We start from the raw sequence: 20,770 nt of genomic DNA, 5'->3' as shown, positions 1-20,770 counted from the left end.
ACCCCGATGTCCCGTTTCCCACTGCGGTCTTATCTAGAGCTTACTCTCTCCTGTTGCTGCTGTCTCCAGTGCCCTCCCAGAGTCACCATACCCCCCTACTACCAAATAGGGACCCATTCTGTATGAGGGCCTGGCTTGCTCCATACCTGCAGCATCTCTGTGTGGGCCAAATTCTTGCCATACTCCCGGCCCAGCTGCTCACTCAGTGCCTGCAACTCGCGGCCGAACAGGATAATTCTTTCCGTGGCCGCCTGATTGCCCCCGCAGAGCTGCCGCCGCGGATGCCCATCATCTGCACCCAGAGCCCAGCAGAGGGCACAAAGAGACAAGGGAGGACTAGGGTGGGGACCCCAAAGAGAACATGGCAAGAAGGACCTAGGTCGGGGATGGGGATGGGGGTGCCCGTCTGGTGGAGGCAAGCGAAGGCTGAGAGGCGCAGGGGGGCCACCCCGAGCTGAGCTGTCTTAGTCTACCCAGCGCAGGGTCTAGGGGTCAGGCAGGACTTGGAAGCTTTCCCTCTCCCACCCTGTGCAAGATGTAAGGGGGTTCATAAGGGTACCTGCTCTCACCAACCCCCTCCAGCCACTAATGCAGGAACCTGGCCTGGGCAGCAGGCCAAGGTCTTCCCATCGCAAACACCCATTTGTGATGGCTACAGAGGCAGTGGATCAGCCTGCCCAGCCCCACCCCCACCTCCACCGAGGGGAGAGGGCACTGGGACTGAGCATGGCCACATGCGGAACAGTGGGCGGGCGAGGGCACGGCCTTACCCATGCTGGACTCATCCGTCTGCAGGTCCTCATGCTTGTAGGCACCATTGACGATGCGTGTGGACATGCTCTCCAGCACACCATTGGGGTAATGCTCCGCCTCCATCTCCATCTCACTGTCGCTGTGGAGAAGGGTGGAGATGGGAGCTGGCTAAGGGGATGTGGTTGGAGCAGCCTGGGTGGGTCTCCATTGGAGGCTTCAGCCACAGGCTGCTGCGGATAAACTGAGGTACCCAAAGGGCATGAAAGAATAACTCCCAGGTTCCCAGGCTCCAACATTTGGGCCCTACTGTGACGCCAGCCATCCCCAGAGGCTTGTCACCTCACTCCCACTCCAGTCCCGATGCTGCCTCTGTGACCCTCGCCTCCTCGGCCCTCCTCTGAGTTGGCACACCCCTTCTACACACCCCTAGATCCCCAATAACCAGGGCAAGTGAGTTCATGACAGGTGTGTCTGGGAGCCAAACCCGGGTCAGCCTTGAAGCATGCCAGGGTGCTGAGAGCCACCTACATACAGTCTGCAGTCTACAACCTCTACCAGTCCAAACTGTCTGGCTGAGAGCTGAGCCCAGAAAAAACTCCTTTAGTATAGACCCTGGGCGTTCTGAGAGGCCTCTAATCCTTGGAGGCAACCACACTCTCAGTGCCAGCGCCTCTGGAGAAAGATGGGGCCAAGGGAAGCGGCAGCTGAATCACGAGCTAGACAGGAAGCTGGAGCCAAAGCCTGGCCTGGCAGGTCCACAGCTACTATTCCAGGCACAGAGCTGGAGGGGAAGTCGGGGATACAGGGCAGTGGGGAGCTCACAGGACAGGCTGCAGTGGGCACAGAGCGGGAGGAAGAAGCTGAGCACAACAGGTACCTGGTCTCCTGGTTACTGGTACTGCTGTGGGGCTGGGACTTGGTGGAATCTGTTGAGTTGGACTCGGAGTAATTCACTGAGGAGGGAGATGAGGAGGATGAGGAGGATGACGAGGACGAGGAGGAGCTGGGTGCAGGGTATTTACTGTGGTTCGGTTTGCTCTTGGTGGAGGCGATGCCATTGCTGCAGCTGGGACTGTCTGCTCCTAAAAGCCGGGGGACGGTCAGAAGACAAGGGCCAGCCTGCTGCCCAGTGGGGGCCCGGGAGTAACTGCAGTGGTCCCATTTCCCACCCCCCCCCACATTCGGCAGCAAGCCCCGAGCCCATCCTGGGGAAGGGCGCCTGGATAGCCTTGCTTCTCCACACCGGTTCTTCCCAGAGCCCTCCGGAGAGCAGCTGACCTGTGTTGTGCGTGTGGGAACTAGTGGGGCCGTGTCGGGGGCTGAGGCTGGGGGAGCCAGGGTAGCTGTCCTGGGACTTGGGGCTTCGAGAGCTCAAGCTGCGGACCTCACTGTCAGTCCCGTTCACCATCTCCACAAACTGTCGGCACCTGTGGAAGGAGCAGAGCAGCCATGCTCTGGGCTTGGTCCGAGTTGCATATTCCCACCACCAGCGGGGCAATGGGGGGAGCCGGCAGGACCCCAAACTTACTTGAGCATGAAGAGCAGGTTGGGGTTATGCTCCAGCAGCCCTGGGTAGAAGCGCTGTGTGGTCTCAATGGCTTCCCCGACTCGGCCCTCCAGCACCAGCTTCTGAATCTCTGAGGAGAGAAAGAGCAAGGCAGTGAGAGAGGGGCCGCAGACCCCCCACAGGTCTCCGCACTGCCAGGCCCGGGCACAGGCCAGCCACCAGTCCAGCTGGCGGGCTCAGGGCAGCAAGCCCCCTGAGATGCTCACAGAAGAGACCGAAGAAAGAACCTGGCCCCAGGCCCACAACAGATCCTGGTTTACGTCAAGTGTCAGGAAGTCCTCAGAGAATCATAGGGAAAGGGAGGAGTGGGCACTCTCAGCACAGAAAAGCAGGAGAGTGAGTTCGAAGGCCTGCTCCTATGGAGTACAGGTTGCCAGAGACCTGGCAGGGGGAGAGGTCTTGGCTATGAGAGTGTAATCTGGGGGTGGGCGCCTGGGCAGCTTTGTGGCCCGACAGGCTCCTCTTTAAGCCAGACTCCTCTCCTCAGGCCTCACAGGGATGGCAATGGGAATTCATGGTCTCTGGGCCAAGGCCCGCAGCTAAGTGGTCTTCAGGGGCTACAGTGGCCCCTACTGAGAGAGAAGATCACCCTCCTCATGCTGGCAGCTCCGGCGTTGACATCTCTCAGGCCCTTGGCATTGTGCTCCTGCCCTGGGGCCTGGTGTGTCTTGCTGGAAGGGACTTCTGGGTCTGGGGCTCTCTCACTCACAGACCCCAAGTCTGGGATCCCTTCCTGTCTGCCAGGCTGGGTATAGATTCTCTGGGAGACACAGACACATCCACATGCACAGAGACAACAGGCTCAGAGAGACGCAGGCAAGCACACACAGACACGTGTCCACACACAGCTACTCTCCCTCCCTCTCCTCTCCTCGCCCGATCTCCTTTCTGGGCTATTTCCTCTCTCCCCACACCCTCCTTCCACAAAAGAGCCCCAAACACGCAGCAGGCAGGCCAGTATGAACACCAGGAAAGCTTCCTTGGGCTCCTTCAAAGGCAAAGGGCAGGAGCAGAGGTGGGAAGCAGAGAGAGTTCTACCACAGCGGCCATGGAGCATCAGCCTTCCCCATCTGAAAGCTTCATCCCCTCTCTGGCCAGGGGCAGGCAGACTGAGGTTGAGTAAATGGTGGACAAGGCAGGGCACTGGACTGGTAAGATGCAAACACTCTTTCCAGAAGACCGTGAATGGGGGGCTGAGTGGAATCCAGCATGCCAGGGGAAGGAAGCAAGCATGGAGGCGGGGGTAGCCAGCCACACAGGGCCCAGCTTACAGCCGGCCATCAAAGTGTGCATTAGGATGCCTGCACGGAGACATCCCCATGCTGGGACAGTCCTTGGGGGCAGTGTTTCCTTGAAAGAGGGACAGAAGCAGAGCCCGGGGCTGGGTGGTGGGCTGGTCTTCTGGTGAGGATGTGAGCTGAACAGACTCCTGACAGGTTACCCAAAGCTGCCACGAGCCAAAGAGCAGAATCAAGGACAGGTGATGGAGGGAAGGTAGGGGCAGAGGAAAGTCAACCTTACTTTGTCTGTTCTTTATGGATGCTTGTTCTTCCTGAATCGGGGTTTCAGTCATTCGGGCAAAAGCCGTGGCTGTGGCACAATACCCATGATGCACCAGGTAAGACGAGACCATGCTAGAAAAAAGGAAATGCTCAAGGTTGACACTTAAGAACTACATTTCTCACTGACCCCCTGGCGGGACAGACTATCTCCCTAAACATATCCTAAAGATGCAACCTCCACAGAATGAGAATAAGGGGGCTGAAACAAAATGAAAACTTCCCCCAAGGCTCATGCAGTCAGGCGGGGGGAGGGGCAGGTCACCAAGGCGGTCCTAGCCACTTGAGGAGTGGCTGAAATTCTCTGGGTTATGCTGCCCACAAGCGGGCAAGTGTGGTAACACGAGTACAAACGGAAGCACAGACCATCTTCCTCACAGAAGTGGCCGCCTCCTGTGACCTGCGGCGAACCCAGAGACTTCTGCTGCAAGCCTCTCTGAGGGCTTCCCGGAAGGGCGGCCAGCCGAGCAGTCTGGCAGCTGCCCAGATGGGGATGAGGCATGCCACGTGCGTACCTTCTCCAGACACAGGAGCTCCTGTGCAGGTGCCCCACATGCCTGGCAGAAGCATTCCAGCTCAGGTGAGTCTAGCCCTCAGGAGTGCTGGCTCTAGAGGGTGATGGGGAGCTAACCCACGACCCAGGTTACTCCACAATACACGACAAATCTAGGATCCAGAAGCCACGGTTTCAGGCAGTAACATGGCCAATAGGAACACAGTCTTTGGGAGATGGCCCTGAGAAGCCTGATGCCCAGAAACTATTTAATCCCGCCCGAAACTGGCACACGTAAGCAGTGGCACACGTGGAGACCTCGTGTCTGATTTGCACGAAAGTGAACACCTTGGGGTGTGCATATGTCAATGTCATTATTGTAAGTGCCCAACCCAAATGTCTGTAGGGCTGTCCTGTGGAAGGCACAGAAGTTCAGCTGGGTGTTCCCTTATGTTTCAAGGGGTAAATGAGATGATCCATATAGAGTGCCTAGCACAAAGCAAGAAGTCAATATATACGACCTCTTATTATGAAATTATGTATTCATAACATTTTCTTACAAATAAGAATTATAATAATTATACTATTAAAAACACAAGGGCAAAAATTCTTGACAAAACAAGGTTCAGATGAATCCATACACATATCAGAGGCCACTAAAATGTACAGTCCCCTTGACTCAGTAATTCTACTTCTTGAAAGGATACCCAGAAAATAATCTTAAAAATGGAAAACTCCAAATATATAAAAGGGTGACCTACACCCTTCCCTTGGTGGCTACCACCAAGGGAAGCCACCCAAGGGGCTTGTGGAAAATGTGTCTGTGAGATAATATAGCCGTTAACAATGCCCATAAAGTGAAATTATATATGAAGTCACAGGATATGGGTTATATGAAATACTTAGCAAAGACTACCTATGAACACACACAGGCACACAGATACATACACATAAACAAATTCACCCATGTGCTGAGGCCAGGCACTGTCAGCTGAGAGCATCAGCCCCTCCTCCACATAGCTGGGGCAGCTCACCCCTCCCCTTGCCTGTCCCAGCAAGCCTACTGTGGGGACTGGCACCATCTGGCCCTCCAAGGAGGGGCTTCTTCTAAGTTCTGGGGCTGGGGACAAGATGGAGTCATGCTGCTATTCCTGAGAAGGCTCTGGCCACCTACCCCCTGCCTCAGTCCTCCCACAATATCCGTCCCTCAAGAAAGAAGGCTGCACGAAGAACCCAGTGTATACCCCACCCCCACCCCCTGGACTCTAGGACCCTGGCATCTACAGGCCAATGACCCGGGCTAGGAGGAGACCAGTCTTCCTCTGTCCATCCTTGAGAGCCAAGCCAACAAATTAACCCACCTCCTGGCAGAGTGGGTACAGCTCATTGTCCCACTCGGGCCTGCAGCTGGCAAGTGGAAGAGAGACCTGTATCTGACCTCCCTGGGGATTCTCAGCAAGACTGGCCCCCAGGAGAGTCTGGGAATTAATCAGCCAAGAGTCAGCTAGGTGGGCCCTAGGGAGGTCTCTCTTCCCACCACCACTGCTGCAGATGCAAGGGGTTTAGGTGGATCTGACCCTGAGCAGTGACCTGAGGCCAGAGTCATGGCATGACAGATACTCCCTATGATGGAAAAAGAGTCCACAGAGGAAGAGGCCACAGGGCATCCTAGTACATCCTCTGTAAGTTGAGCTGGGGAAGGGAAACAGCCCTGCCAGTGATATTACATCCAGGGCCTTCTGATCCAGTGGTCCAGGAGCAGCTCTGGAGAACTGAACTAAGAGAGAGGCAGGAAGGCAGCAGGCAGAGGCATCCTGGGAGTGCTTTCCAGAAGGAATGCTACCCACTAGAGTTCACAAGAGTAGCTTGCAGCAGTTCAGGGGTCTATGGGAGAGTGAGGCCCCTGGGAGGGGGCAGGGCAGGGAAAGGGCGGGGGCGGGGGACTCACTTCTGCAGCACCGCCTGCCACTCGCCAAGCCGGGCACTGATGGGGAAGCAGTGGACAGTGCCCTGGACCTTGGCACGCCATTCCCGCATGTAGTCCTCAATGTCAAACAGGAAGGGCTGCTGCCCAAAGTTGGCGTCCACAATCTCCCCGGGTGTCTGCAGGCCTACGGTGGGGTAGAGGTTGGCCTGAGGAGGAGAATGAAATGTCAGTTGGGCCCTGAGGGCAAGGGGGGGCAGCAGGGCCTCGCCTCATCTCACCCCCGCACAGAGCAGGGAGGCGCTGGCTCCTGCAGGCTGCTGCTTCAGCTCTGAGAGAACTGCAATGTGGCTGGGGGGAGGCAGGGCTAAGCCAAGTGCTGCCCACCTCCCGAGCAGAGGAACGGCTCCCCAGAGTTAGAGGGGAGAGAGCAAAAGAAAAGCCAGGCTCAACACGGAGTCTCCTTCCCCGCATTAGAGGCTGTAGTATCCCCAAAGCCCAAGGCCCCCATCTGGGACTCGGCCAGGGCACACAGAGGCAGGCTGGGCCCCATCACCCTGCAGGCATGCCTGTGAAAATCTGCTGCAGGGGTGGGTGATGGCTCCTCTCAGAGTGATCAGGACCAAGGATCCCTTTACCACAAAAAAAAGGGGTTATGAGGGGGCAGGAAGGGATGGGGGGAGACAGGAAAGGAGGGGAGGAAGGGGAGAGTAAGGCCAAAGGCACTAAGTGGTTTGGACCCCCTGAAACTGGAAAAGGGTAAAGAAAGGCCCTTCCTGTCTGAGGTTCACTTAGAGGAGGATCTTCTGGCTAGTGAGGCCTGGGCATGTCCTCTGGGTGTGGGGCTCCCCGCTTCCCTAGCCCCTGCCTGGACTTCTACCAGGTCACTCCCTCACGCCTCTTATGGTTCCCAGGCTACAGCCCAATGTCTCGGCAGCCTCCTCCCCACTGTCGCCGGCTCCCAGTCTTCTCTTCCACCTTTCATCATCAGGCCCCTTATCATTCCTATCACGTGCTGTTACCACACTCTGGGCTCAGCCTTTCCAGCACTTGGCAGAGAGTGCTGTCACACCCACGTCTGAGTGTTTCGTGTCACATCACCACCACTAGACTCTTCCCCACTCAGGGTCAGAATTCTCCTTCTGTGTCTGTGTGTTTCACCTAGGACCACAGCCCACCCTTTGGGGACTCCAGGCAGGAGGGAAGGATTTTGATACACAGAGGTGCTATAGTCTGAGCTTGAGGAGGGCCCTCAGATCATGAGGGCATTTCCTATTCCTAGAGCATCACAGGGGTACCCAGGATCCCTAAGTAGCCCCCAGGGCCAGCAAACCCTTCCTCCTTCCAGAACCAGCCAAGGCACACAGCCAGCCCAGGCTCCCACCATTCTGGGTGGAGGCCCTACATGTGACGAGGCCCGGGATGATTCACAAACAAGAAGGACTGGGGTGCAGGAGGTGGGATGAGCCCTGAACTAAGTCAGCAGGAAAACCTGACCCTTTTCCCCATAAAGGTCAATTCTCTGGCTCGGGTACCCTGCATGGTAGCAAGCTCAGTCCCCAAGGGTGCTGGCTTTCCTCAGGGATCTCAGATGGGGATGCACACAGACCCAGCTCCCTAACACTTCAGGAACAACTTTCTATACTCTGCCCGCAAGTCCACTGGGTATAAGCCACACAGAACTGGTTCAGACCAGCCAAGCCATGGAGCTACCTCATCTCTGCCTACACCATCCCCCACCCCCCGGCTGCCTCTGGAAATGCCACAAATCATGGTCACCTGCTAAGAGTCACGGAGGAAGACCAGGCCTTGCTGCTGGAGAGAGAAGGCTGGCAGGGCCCCTTACTGATACTTTCAAGCTGATGGCACAGCACACACTGCTGGTTGGGGAGAGCGCAGGACCCCACTGTGCCTATACTATGCCTGTCAGCCCCCAAGGGCCAGAGCAGAAGACCCCACAGCAGTACTTACCGGGAGGTCTGTGAAGGCTATACCTGTGGAGGGAAAGGAACAGTCATCAGGCCACGTGGTGGATTCCCACGCCTCTGTGGGCCCCCAGAGGGCGTCACAATGGCTGGGGGAGGGGCTGGTCACCACATCTCCCCTATGGTGGAGGGCCAGCACGAGCCAGGGCCTGGTAGGTTTATACCCTGGCCAGAAGTGAAGTCTGATATTTGGGTATTTGTCCACAGCATTTCTATCCTCTCGGGGAAAATCTGCTAGCAAGGACCAACGCCCAAATGATCGATCCTGAGGCCTCTCCAGGCCTGATCACACTCTCTTGATCCAACACATATTTATGGACACCTACTCTGTATGCCAGGCTCTTTTCCACCCATTACCACATCTGATCCTTAGACCAACTCTGGTGCTAAGTAAGAGAGTGCTCAGTTAGGTGCCAACATCTGGTGCTTAGACCAACTAAGGGAGCAGGCTTTCTCATCCCCATTTTACAGATGTGGAAAGTAACCCTCAGTGGTTAAATGATTTGCCAGCAGTCATAAACCCAGCAGAAACTAGTCTTTCATGCCAACACTGACAGAGAAGTGGCGACAGAAAGGGTGGCAGCTGCCCATCTTCAGCCCCTACTTGCCCAGGGTCCCCAGAGATTCCGAGCTGACAAAGCCCAGGTTAACACTGGCCTGTGTACCCTCTGAGCCTTCCTGCTAAGCAAAGAGGCTGTGTTTCTAGGGACCCCAGTCCTGAACAGGAAGTGAGGGTAGAGGGGAGCAAGACCTAAAACATATCAGCAGGCCCCAGAAGGAGAGGGGCCTCAGTATATAAACTAGAGCATTCGTGTTTTGCAGGTTGAGAAATGACTCAAAGCCAAAGGAGACTCTCCCAAGGACTCACAGTCTTCCCATTTTTTTTTTTTAGTCTTCCCATTTTTTAAGATAAATTCTTATTACATCCTCTAGAAGTTCCTAAGCTTTTGGTCTGAGAGATTTTCAAACCACTGACTACTTAGAGGTCCCTGTCTTCTCCCTCAACCCCACCTAGAAAAGAAACTGAAACCCAGCAGGACACAGCACAGGGGACGGTCTGATGACAGGTCTCCCAGGAAACCTCGGGCCAGGATCCTGACAGCCAGCCAGCGCGCCCCATGTGCTTCCTCTGTTCTGGGCACTTGGTTCACCTCTTACAAGGAAGCATTTAATTCAGAACAGGCCTGGAAGGTGTATACTGTCTCTGACACTGGTTTACGTATGAAAAAACCAGGGCGCAGAGAAATGTTTACATTCTTTAGTGGGCTTTTTTGCTCCTCAGTGAAAGAAGTTCATAAACCCATGACCTGCCTGCCTGAGGCCACTTCCGGCCCCATGTGCATAGTCAGCAGTCACAGAACCAGCTGTGAACTCTGGAAGCCCCTCAATGTCCACCCACTCCACCCACCAGGTCTGCATGGGAGCTGCCCCCATGGATCTCAGTGTGGCCGGGCCACTACTGCTGTGCTCCCAGGCTCATGGAGAGGCCCACAGAACTCTAAAAGAAGGGGGAGTCCAGGCTCTTTCAATTACCTGCTGTGTGACCTTTGACAAGCTACCCAACCTTTCTGAGCCTATCTGACAAAAGAGGGTAATGATACACCCAACTCCCCAAGAAGAAAGGAGAAATGGATTCTCTGTGAAAGCTGCCTTGTAAACTGTGAGGTCCAGGTACAAGCTGGCTGGACTTGCACCACAGGGCAAGGCACCTGCCAGGCTCCTGCCCAGGGGATGACCTACCCAGTTCGCCTAGCTCTATCTCACAGTGGCACTTGAGAAGGCATCCAGGAGGATGAGGAGAGAGGCTACTCCACCCCCTATTGCACTGGACAAGGGCAACACTGCTTCCCATAGCCCTGCAGGTCTCCGGGAGTCTCCACAAAGCCACTGTGATAGCAAGATATGAGATGGCCCACGGGAAGATCTGAGAAGTCCAGGCAAAGATCCAGGATGCAAACAGGACATACAAACCTGCTGATGAGAAGTACCCTGAGCCAAAGACATAGAGCTCGGGGATCACTGAGGCTGAGGGTATAAAGAACCCCCTGTATAAAAATTACTCTGGGGACTTTCCTGGTGATCCAGTGGTTAAAAATCCATACTTAACCCCCTCAGACTCCCTTCCACTGCAGGGGGTCTGAGTCTGATCCCTAACCAGGGAACTAAGACCCCAAGGTTTGCAGAAAAAAAAAAATTACTCTGGAAGCACAAGGACCACTTGTGGGTGAGACATTAGCCTCCATTCACTCAGAACATTCATTTGTCCTCCCGTCAAGTATTTGCTGAGACCTCACAGGAGCCAGGCCCTGCACGAGGCACTAGGAAACGAGCTGTAAGCCTGGCCCTAAAAGTGCTGCCAACTCCAGCAAGAGAGATGGTGTACAACTACTAATGACACAGACAACTGACCAGTGACACACAGGGCTAGTGCTGTGACACAGGACGAGGGGGCAAATAAAAGGAGTAGGGCGGCTGGAGGCAAGAATTGTCACTCTGTTTCTCTAAAGGGAAAAAGGTTCCGAGGTGAGAGAGCAGTCACTGGCTCACTGATCCTGTGTGAGCTTCTGAAGCACATTATATTGACACGCTGGCTTGTGAGAAGGGAACAAGGTCATTAGAAGAGTCGCCAAGTGGTCTATCATTCAGAGTTCATTGACCTTCCTTTAAATTTTGTGATCTAGAAGATGCAGAGGATAGGTCAGATTCATTTTTTAGTAAGGTCTCAGCAGTATCCTTGTGGGCAAGACAGAAAAACGTGAGCTTCAGAATAACGTAGTGAAGTGCTTCTTAAATGGCTGGTGTCTACCTGGACAAGCTGCAGGCTGAAGGGCTCAAATCCAGCCTTGTCCTCTTCCAATATTTTTATCAGTATCTTGATGAAAACATATAGAAACATGCTTACCCAAATTTAGGTTAACACACAGCTAAAGACTGTTAACATGTAGCTGTTAACATATAGCTGTGGTGTTGGAGAAGACTCTTGAGAGTGCCTTGGACTGCAAGGAGATCCAACCAGTCCATCCTAAAGGAAATCAGTCCTGAATATTCACTGGAAGGACTGATGCTGAAGCTGAAACTCCAGTCCTTTGGCCACCTGATGCAAAGAACTGACTCGCTGGGAAAGACCCTGACGCTGGGAAAGATTGAAGGCAGGAGGAGAAGGGGACAACAGAGGATGAGATGGTTGGATGGCATCAATGACTCGATGGACATGAGTTTGAGTAAGCTCTGGGAGTTGGGTATGGACAGGGAAGCCTGGCGTGCTGCAGTTCTTGGGGTCGCAAAGAGTCCGACATGACCGAGCGACTGAACTGAACTGAATGGCTGAAGAGGATATCAAACATTGGAGACAGGATGAGCAAGACCAAAGCAGATCTTGACAGACTAGGAAAATTGACAATATAGACCTAAAGGAAGTTTAATTATAAGAAGTGTAAGGTCTAGCATGGGGTCTATATAAACATGTACTAGGGAAATAAGTTTTTAAAAACAGTGAGAGGGTCTGGCTGACATTGAGGCGGCCATGAGCTCTTTAGGGATCTAGACTGACAAAGGGTTGAGGGCCCAGAGGAGGGAGGTGCAGGTGCAGAGAGAACAACAAGTACGTCCCAAATCTCATGTCCCATGGCAGGTGCCATGCTCTGAGCAAAGTGAGGACAAGCTGAAGAGAGGTAAGGAGGGCAGGTGTTCAGAGCAGAGAGGCAGGACTAGGCCTTGCTCGGAGTGGCAAGCGAAGCAGGACTTGGGCAAGGACTGAGAGCCCGTAACAGTGGGCCCTGGATTCTGACAGCAGAAGAGTCAAGAGGCAGGAAATGGCTGGAGTCCAAGAACAGAGGGGGAATGAGGCCTTGCCCTGGAGCAGCTAGCTCCTTCCAGGCTGGATACCAGCACTTGCAGCTAGGTGGCCACGGGTCAGGGGAAGGTTTCTCGGATGTGCAGCTGGGTCAGCTCTGCAGCATCTGTGCTACGCTCCTGGCCGCCCACTCCAGGCCGTGGCATCTGACTGCCCTGCTGAGGAATGCTGGCTCCTGATCACCTGCCACAAGTAAACCTGATTTCCACGCAGGTCCCCTGATTTTGCCCAGGCTTAGAGAAGCCACAGAGGGGATGTGGAGAGTGGCAGCCACCTTCTGACTGCTCCTGAAACTAGGGCATGTGAGCCTCCTATGAGTTGGGTTCAAAGTCAAATGCCCAACTCCATTTCGTGGGAAAGCCTCTGGTCAACCTGGCTGGTAGAGTTCTGCTGGATTAGGGACCTCTGCAAACTCAGGCAGGCCTGCCCAGCAGTTAGGTACCACCTCACGGCCACTCTGGCTGTGGGTTCTGCTCCCTCAAGGGCCAAACAGTACCCACCCCTACCAGGGCAAGGTGTCAGAATAACCAAAGTTCCCCTCTCTCTGAAGTTCCATCCTAAGTTTCTTTGTGTGTACAGGACTGCTCTGCAAGGGATCCTCCACCTGCCTGCTGCTCCTCCTGGGTTTCTGACTGGTTGATGGCACCACTAATCCAGCTACTTTCCCATGTTCCCTTCTCACCAGTGTGCCCCACCTGTCATTAACCCATGCTTGTGCCACCCCAAGGCCTCTGCAGACCTGTTCTCCACTGTCTGCACCCATCACCACGGCCGTGTCTCAGGCCATCTGCCTCCTCCTCAGCCCTTACTCCAGTCAGTTCGTCCTTCTCAGTTTAACCAAAGGGACCTTTTCAACATAATTCTGTCCAAGCTGCTGTCTGTCAACCACAAAAAGGCCAGAAGAGACCTGGCCCCATCCAATTCCAGCTTGTCTGTTTACCTCATGTACTAGAGCAGCCCTCACTGTTGCTCCACAGCAACCAGTGCCCTACAGAAGGGCCAGCCAAAGTCTGGGCCCAGGAGACTGGCATACAAATCACTTCCACTGTTCAGTAGGTACTAGAGCCCCTCAAACTTCTTATCAACCCTAAACTTTGCTCCAGTGAGTGTCACACAGGCCAGGAGCATGACCATGACATTACTCTACTTCAGCACTGACCCAGGCTCAATAAACGCTGTTCAATGGATGGATTAGCAAAGGGAGAACCCCTATACACTCCCTTTCCCTTTCAAGGCTCTGATGCTTAGAAAGGGCTGCAGTTCTCCAGAGCTCAGCAGAGGATATATGGCACAGCTCTGCCTTCAAAACCTGTAGTTAACCAAAGTGGCTCCACAGGGCAGACCCTCCCAGGTCCCCTATGTACCCACCAAGGCTATGGCCATTCTTGGTGTAGAAGCAAGTGCCGTTGATGAGGTTGACACAGCAGCCAATCACATCTCCTGTAGTGAATGTGGGACCATAGGGCTGGCCAGTCCCCGAGGAGCAGAAGGAATGCCCATCATCACCATGGTAACCATAGGAATGTTTATCCCAACCTGTGGAGGAAAAGAGAGCAAGAGCTGAGGCAAGGTACTTGAGAGAAGAATAAGACAAAGAAGTCCACTCAGTCTGAGCTCCAGCCTCCACCACCTCACCAGCACATCTGGCCTCTCAGAGCTGGCTACAGGCAGGGTCTGGCTGGGTTAAATGAGCAGTGAGTTCAGCAAGTCACTGCCCTGAGGAGCTGAGGCAGCCCTGCCAAAGAAAGAGCCCAAGCTGGAGTTAACAGGAACCAAAAACATGAGTGCCCTGGAAGGGACTTACCAGAGGGCCATGAAACAAGGAGATGGCTGGGGGAAGCCTCATGAAGGAGAAGGGGCTTGAACTGAACTCTGAGGTATATCATGGTTGTTCTTTTAATGCTTTTTCAAACTGAAGTATTATTTACATGTAATAAGATTCTTCCTTTTTAACTGACAGTTCAACAAGTTTTAACAAATATTACTACCACCACTATCAAGATATAGAACATTTCCATCAATCCAAAAAGTTTTCCCTCATGCCTCTTTGCAGCCAATTCCATTCCAGTCAACCCTAAGCCTTTGGCAACACTGATGTGATTTGTTCCTATGGTTTTGCCTTTTCCAGAATGTCATATAAATGGAATCACAGGGTTTCCCTGGTGGCTCGGTGGTAAAGAATCTGCCTGCCAATGCAGGAGTTCAAACCCTGGTCCGGGAAGATCCCACATGCCATGGAGCAACTAAGCCCAACATGCGAGACAACTGTTGAGCCAGCACTCCACAGCTCGAGCGCTGCAATTACTGAAGCCGTGAGCTCTAGAGCCCATGCTCCGCAACAAGAGAAGCCACTGAAATGAGAAGCCCGTGCACCACAACTAGAGAGTAGCCCCTGCCTGCCACAACTAGAGAAAAGCCGGTACAGCAAAGAAGACCCAGAACAGTCAAAAATAAATTAAAAAATAATTTTTAAAAAGTGGAATCACAGAATATGGAGTTTCCTGTGTCTAGCTTCTTTCACTTAGCATAATGCCTTTGAAATTCATCCACATTGTTAGGTGTACCTGTATTTTGTTTCTTTTTATTGCTAAGTAGAACTCCATTGTATGGACATACCACAGTTAGTCCATTTACTAGTTGATGGCGTATCAGTTCAGTTCAGTTCAGTTGCTCAGTCGTGTCCAACTCTTTGCGACCCCATGAACCGCAGCACGCCAGGCCTCCCTGTCCATCACCAACTCCCTGAGTCCACGCAAACCCATGTCCATCGAGTTGGTGATGCCATCCAGCCATCTCATCCTCTGTCGTCTCCTTCTCCTCCTGCTCCCAATCCTTCCCAGCATCAGGGTGTTTTCCAATGAGTCCGCTCTTCGCATCAGGTGGCCAAACTATTGGAGCCTCAGCGTCAACATCAGTCCTTCCAATGAACACCCAGGACTCATCTCCTTTAGGATGGACTGGTTGGATCTCCCTGCAGTCCAAGGGACTCTCAAGATTCTTCTCCAACACCACAGTAGTTGTTTCTAATTTTTGGCTAATATGAATAAAGCCACTAGACATTTGTTTACAGGTCTTTGTACAGACATATGCTTTCATTTCTCTTAATACTTAGATGTGGGACTGCTGGGTCACAAGATAAGTATATGTTTTACTTGATAACAAACTGTCAAACTGTTTTCCAAAGCGGCTGTACTGTTTTGCATTCCTACCAGCAATATATGAGTTTCACAATCTCATCAGCACTTGGTACTGTCAGTTGTTTTTCGTTTCTTCTTTTTCTCTTAAGACATTTTAATAGGTACGTAGTAGCTGTAATTTGCATTTTCCCAATGTCCAAGGACCTTAAGCATCTTTTCATATACTTATTTACCATCAGTTTATTAGGAAATTACTGAACTGTCTATTCAAATCTTTCTTTTTTTTTAATTTATATGGAACATGTGAAGTCGCTCAGTTGTGTCCAACTCTTTGCGACCCCATGGACTGTAACTTACCAGGCTCCTCTGTCCATGGGATTTTACAGGCAAGAGTACTGGAGTGGGCTGCCGTTTCCTTTTCCAGCAAATCTTTTTAAAAAAAACTGGTTTGTAAATCTTATTGAGTTGTAAGAGTTCTAGATATATTTTGGATACAAAATGTGTTTTGAAAATATTTTCTTCCACTCTGTGATTTGTCTTTTTTCATTTTCTTAACAGTATATTTCCAAGGCCTGTTGGGATTTTTTTTAATCATTTTTTAAATTTGAATATAGTTGATTTCCTGCTGGGATTTTTACTGGGATTGTACTGAATCTACAGATCAACTTGGAAAGAATGGGCAGTGTAATAATATTGATTATTCAAATCCATGAACATGGTATACTTCTCCATTTATTCAGGTCTTCTTTAGTTTCTCTCAGCAGTGTTTTATCAAATTTATCACTAAATATTTCACTTTTGATGTTATTATATTATTTTAAAATTTTACTTTCTAATTGTTTCTTGGTATTGTATCAAAATATAATTGATTTTGAGGGTGGGAGGATGGGGTCAAGGTTTCTTTCTGGAGTGATAAAATTGTCCTAATATTAGAGTATGATACTGGTTGCATAACTGTGCAAACATGCTAAAAAACCACTGAACTGTACATTTTATTTCTTTTTTGGCTGCACCATGTAGCATGCAGGATCTTCAGTGACCAGGGATCAAATCCATGTCCCCTACACTCCATGTGTGGCATCTTAACCACTGGACTGCCAGGGAGGTCTTGAACTACCCACTTTAAAAGACTAGATTTTGTGGGATGCAAATTTTATCTCAATAAAGCTATTAAACACACAAATGTATTTTATTTTTTATTTATTCATCTGGTATCCTGCATCCTTGTCAAACTCACCAATCAATTCTGGTGGCTTTCGTCAAGACTGCAGTGCCCACTGAAAAAGGGTTCCCAAGCAAGAAGCCCTACTTCCCACATAAAAAGAACATATGTGTAATTCAGAGAAACCATCAGAAGCACCAGACTTGAGGCCACAGGCAGAGTTCTTGGCATGGAGTCTCCCAAGACAGGCTATTCTGCTTCAGTGGCTGAAGCTACTAGAAACCCAAACTTCTGCTCCAGGGGCCTGGGATGCCAGGGACAGTGGTGGGGCTCTCTCAATGCTGTCTGACCAGCACAGCCTTCCCTAAAGCCAAGCCCACTGCTTACCACCACCTGAGGCCATTGGCTGTTGGGGGAAGACTGTCCAGCAAAACCACTGTCCTTTCTAGCTCTCCTCAAAGAATCCTTGTAGGGGGGCTGGCTTGCTGTTTCTATAATTCCTCTCAGAATTATGCCCACAGTTGCTGACTGATGCCCACTTAGTTCTCCCTTTTTGTCAGTACATCAAGGTTTGCCAATGCTTGCCCTCTGGAGATTTCTATAAATCTTTGGTCCACCCCTCGTATACTGCCCACATTCTTGATCAGTCCTGGTTCCTGTTGAGCCTCTCCGGTCACCAGTCACTGTTTCTGGGGCTGTCCCTGTCTCACTCACCACTTCCTAAGCCTCCCTCCAACCCTTGCCATCAGGAATCTGAGAGATGAGAGATGACACAGGTGTGTGCATACATATGAATGTGTATTTGTGCGTAGTGACTAGTTCCAGTCCACTTCTTTCTCACACAAAGATGATCCTGTGTGACAGATCTTTTATACAGATTCTATAGTCTAGCAGATAGAAGACACAAGCTGGAAGGTTTTCTTGTTTCTTTTTTTTAGCCTTCTCCAACTGAAGCAGCAGGTACTCTTTAAAAACGAATACAATTGTGGCTATTTGATTTACTGAAACTAGTGAAATCATCAGCAGAACTGTTTCAAACTTAGTCAGTGACTCAAGGATATTTGTGAAGCTATTTCTGTCTCAGTGTATGGGAGCTCAATAGAGATCGCCAAAACAACAGATGTTTACATTTTCAAAGACCTAAAATAAAAATTTGAGTATTTTGAATACTTTTCTTCAAAGATAAACTATTTAATTATTTTGACAAACCTACCGTAGAATTTTTGGATTTTTAACTCAAGCTACTCAAGCTATAAATATGGACTTTAAGTTTTTAGAAACTAAAGAACTCAAATAAAAACCCAAAATATCTATATAGAGTCAGTTCAGGATTCACCATCACCTCAGTTTGACTGAAAAATAGACACATTTTCCTATTTTGCTTTTCTTTAATCCCCGAATGAATTTTTATCAGTTATACAGATTTTCCCAGAGGAAGAAAATTCATAATCCCTGTGGCATAATGAATGTGAAGTCAAAGTTGCTCAGTCGTGTCCAACTCTTTGAGACCCCATGGACTATACAGTTCATGGAATTCTCCAGGCCAGCATACTAGAGTGGGTAGCCATTCCCTTCTCCAGGAACATACTGAATAAGGTCTCCCAAAGATGTCTAGGTCCTAATCTCCAGAACCTGTAAAATATGCTACTTTGCATGGCAATAAAGACTGCTTTATTGACTATGCCAAAGCCTTTGACTGTGTGGATCACAATAAATTGTGGAAAATTCTGAAAGAGATGGGAATACCAGACCACCTGACCTGCCTCTTGAAAAACCTGTATGCAGGTCAGGAAGCAACAGTTAGAACTGGACATAGAACAACAGACTGGTTCCAAATAGGAAAAGGAGTACGTCAAGGCTGTATATTGTCACCCGGCTTATTTAACTTATATGCAGAGTACATAATGAGAAAACGCTGGACTGGAGGAAGCAGAAGCTGGAATCAAGATTGCCGGGAGAAATACCAATAAGCTCAGACATGCAGATGACACCACCCTTATGGCAGAAAGCGAAGAAGAACTAAAGAGTCTCTGGATGAAAGTGAAAGAGGAGAGTGAAAAAGTTGGCTTAAAGCTCAACATTCAGAAAACTAAGATCATGGCATCTGGTCCCATCACCTCATGGCAAATAGATGGGGAAACAGTGGAAACAGTGGCTGACTTTATTTTTCTGGGCTCCAAAATCACTGCTGATGGTGACTGCAGCCATGAAATTAAAAGACGCTTACTCCTTGGAAGGAAAGTTATGACCAACCTAGACAGCATATTAAAAAGCAGAGACATTACTTTGCTGACAAAGGTCCATCTAGTCAAGGCTATGGTTTTTCCAGTGGTCATGTATGGATGTGAGAGCTGGACTATAAAGAAAGCTGAGTGCTGAAGAATTGATGCTTTTGAACTGTGGTGTTGGAGAAGACTCTTGACAGTCCCTTGGACTGCAAGGAGATCCAACCAGTCCATCCTAAAGGAGATCAGTTGTGGGTGTTCATTGGAAGGACTGATGTTGAAGCTGAAACTTCAATACTTTGGCCACCTGATGCGAAGAGCTGACTTATTGGAAAACACCCTGATGATGGGAAAGATTGAGGGCAGGAGGAGAAGGGGACAATAGAGGATGAGATGGTTGGATGGCATCACCAACTCAATGGACATGAGTTTGGGTGGGCTCCGGGAGTTTGGTGTTGGACAGGGAGGCCTGGCGTGCAGCAGCTCATGGGGTCGCCAAGAGTCAGACATGACTGAGCGACTGAACTGAACTGAACTGAAAGATTTTGCAGAAGTGATTAAGTCAAGGCTCTTGAAATGGAGAGATGATCCTGGATTATCTGCGATGGGGAGAGTACAGTAATGTAGTTACAAGGACACATGTAAGATAGAGGCAAGGGAGTCAAGTCAGAAAAGGTGATGTGATGGTGGAAGCAGAGAGAGAATAGAAGATGCTGTTACACTGCTGGCTTTGCAGATGGAGGATGGGGTCCATCGTCAAGGTATGTAGGTGGACTCTAGAATCCAGAAAAGCCAAGGAAATAGATCCTCCCCAACAGCCTCCAGAAAGACTACCACCCTGCTGACACCTTGATTTCAGGACTCTGTCCTCTAGAACTGTAAAAGGATTATTTTAATCCACTACTATTGTAACAGCAACAACAGAAAACTAATACAGTCCGCTATGGCTACAGAAGAAGTTTCTGAGCATCTGGAATGATCAATGCAGAGAAGCAACACCTCAGCTACTTGTCTCCTGCTCTTCAAAGCACTATGAAGTTAAAAGCTTTTCAGAGAAGATCACAGAGCTGTAATGTATCTTCAATAGAAGCTATCATTTCATAGCCAATATTTTCTCCAAACGCCATAAAGAGCTTGTGTGTGTGTGTGTCTGTGTGTGTGTAAGATGTGTATGAATGCATGTGAAAGGGAATTTGGGTTAAAAACAGAATGTGAGTATATGGCTCATTTAGTAACAGTGGCTACAGCAGCAGCAGTTTGGTTTAAGACCACTGTGTTACTTTTCCATCTTCTGCAAAGAACAGGCATCATTCAACTGTTATCACTTAGTTAACAAAGGCCTGCTCCATGGAGTTGACAAATGAGGGTGGTGGGTGGTGTGAAAGGAGCAGAGAAGATATAACATCTAAGTAAATCGATAAGCAAACAAGAAAACACCTGGTAGAGAAAATGTGCTCTGAAAAAAACTGAGCCAGATGATGGGCTGGAAGTGGGAGTGGGGATGAGGACTGACCCCTGAGAAGAGGTCAGCTTGACTACAGTATCAGAAGGAAGAACTTTTGAGGTAAGAGGAATGGGTTCAGCATGTCTGGGAAACAGAAAGGCAGCCAGTGGGGCTGGAGCTGAGTGAGACTGAGGAAAGGCTGGGAGTGGAGTCGACAGGGTTTGCTGAATGTGGGCACTGACAGCATGAGGGGAAGTGAAGACGACTCCCAGGTTTCTGTCCTGGGCAAATGGGTGGATGGTGGTTCCACTTACTAAGAGATGGGGAAGATGGACAGAAGGAAGAGATCTTCAGGACACGTTAAATTTGACATGTTTTATTAGACATCAAAGCAGCTGGGTGGCAATACAAGGCAGGTGAGATGACTGTGGCTCGTCCCAGATGCAGCAAGGTTGCCATGGGGAATACTCACTAAACAAACAGTGGTGTGGACAGAAAAATTAAAATGAAGTCACTGGAGGATTTTCCTATGCGGTATCCTCATACAATGGCTTTCTGTTTTTCCTTTGGGAGAAAAATTCAGGCTAGTCAAGGACTAGAAAGGGCAGAACAAACACAAGAGAAAGGTACCACAAGCCCAAAATAGATGAGGACATGTTAAAGGGCAC

General features: G+C 50.4%; 1 protein-coding gene across 5 annotated transcripts in view; it reads right to left on the bottom strand.

The window, feature by feature from the left end:
• The window catches only part of RANBP10 (RAN binding protein 10), a 58,675-nt gene that overhangs the window by 4,087 nt on the left and 33,818 nt on the right, over positions 1–20,770 (bottom strand). For 2 of the 5 annotated variants that reach the window (XM_081513002.1, XM_081513004.1), the window contains exons 4-12: positions 13,503–13,670; positions 8,268–8,290; positions 6,321–6,505; positions 3,842–3,954; positions 2,282–2,390; positions 2,032–2,180; positions 1,631–1,835; positions 771–892; positions 147–292 (exon numbers count right to left, since the gene is read on the bottom strand). In XM_081513002.1, coding sequence (XP_081369128.1) covers positions 147–292; positions 771–892; positions 1,631–1,835; positions 2,032–2,180; positions 2,282–2,390; positions 3,842–3,954; positions 6,321–6,505; positions 8,268–8,290; positions 13,503–13,670 — 1,220 coding nt within the window. The remainder of the gene's footprint in view (positions 1–146; positions 293–770; positions 893–1,630; positions 1,836–2,031; positions 2,181–2,281; positions 2,391–3,841; positions 3,955–6,320; positions 6,506–8,267; positions 8,291–13,502; positions 13,671–20,770) is intronic. The other 3 variants (XM_081513003.1, XM_081513005.1, XM_081513006.1) reach the window with 2 other exon arrangements.

The sequence above is a fragment of the Giraffa tippelskirchi genome, chromosome 7, assembly GCF_054371585.1.
Source record: "Giraffa tippelskirchi isolate mGirTip1 chromosome 7, T2T-mGirTip1v1.2.pri, whole genome shotgun sequence".
NCBI classification, from domain to species: Eukaryota; Metazoa; Chordata; class Mammalia; order Artiodactyla; family Giraffidae; genus Giraffa; species Giraffa tippelskirchi.
This window is presented reverse-complemented; position numbering and strand designations above follow the sequence as displayed.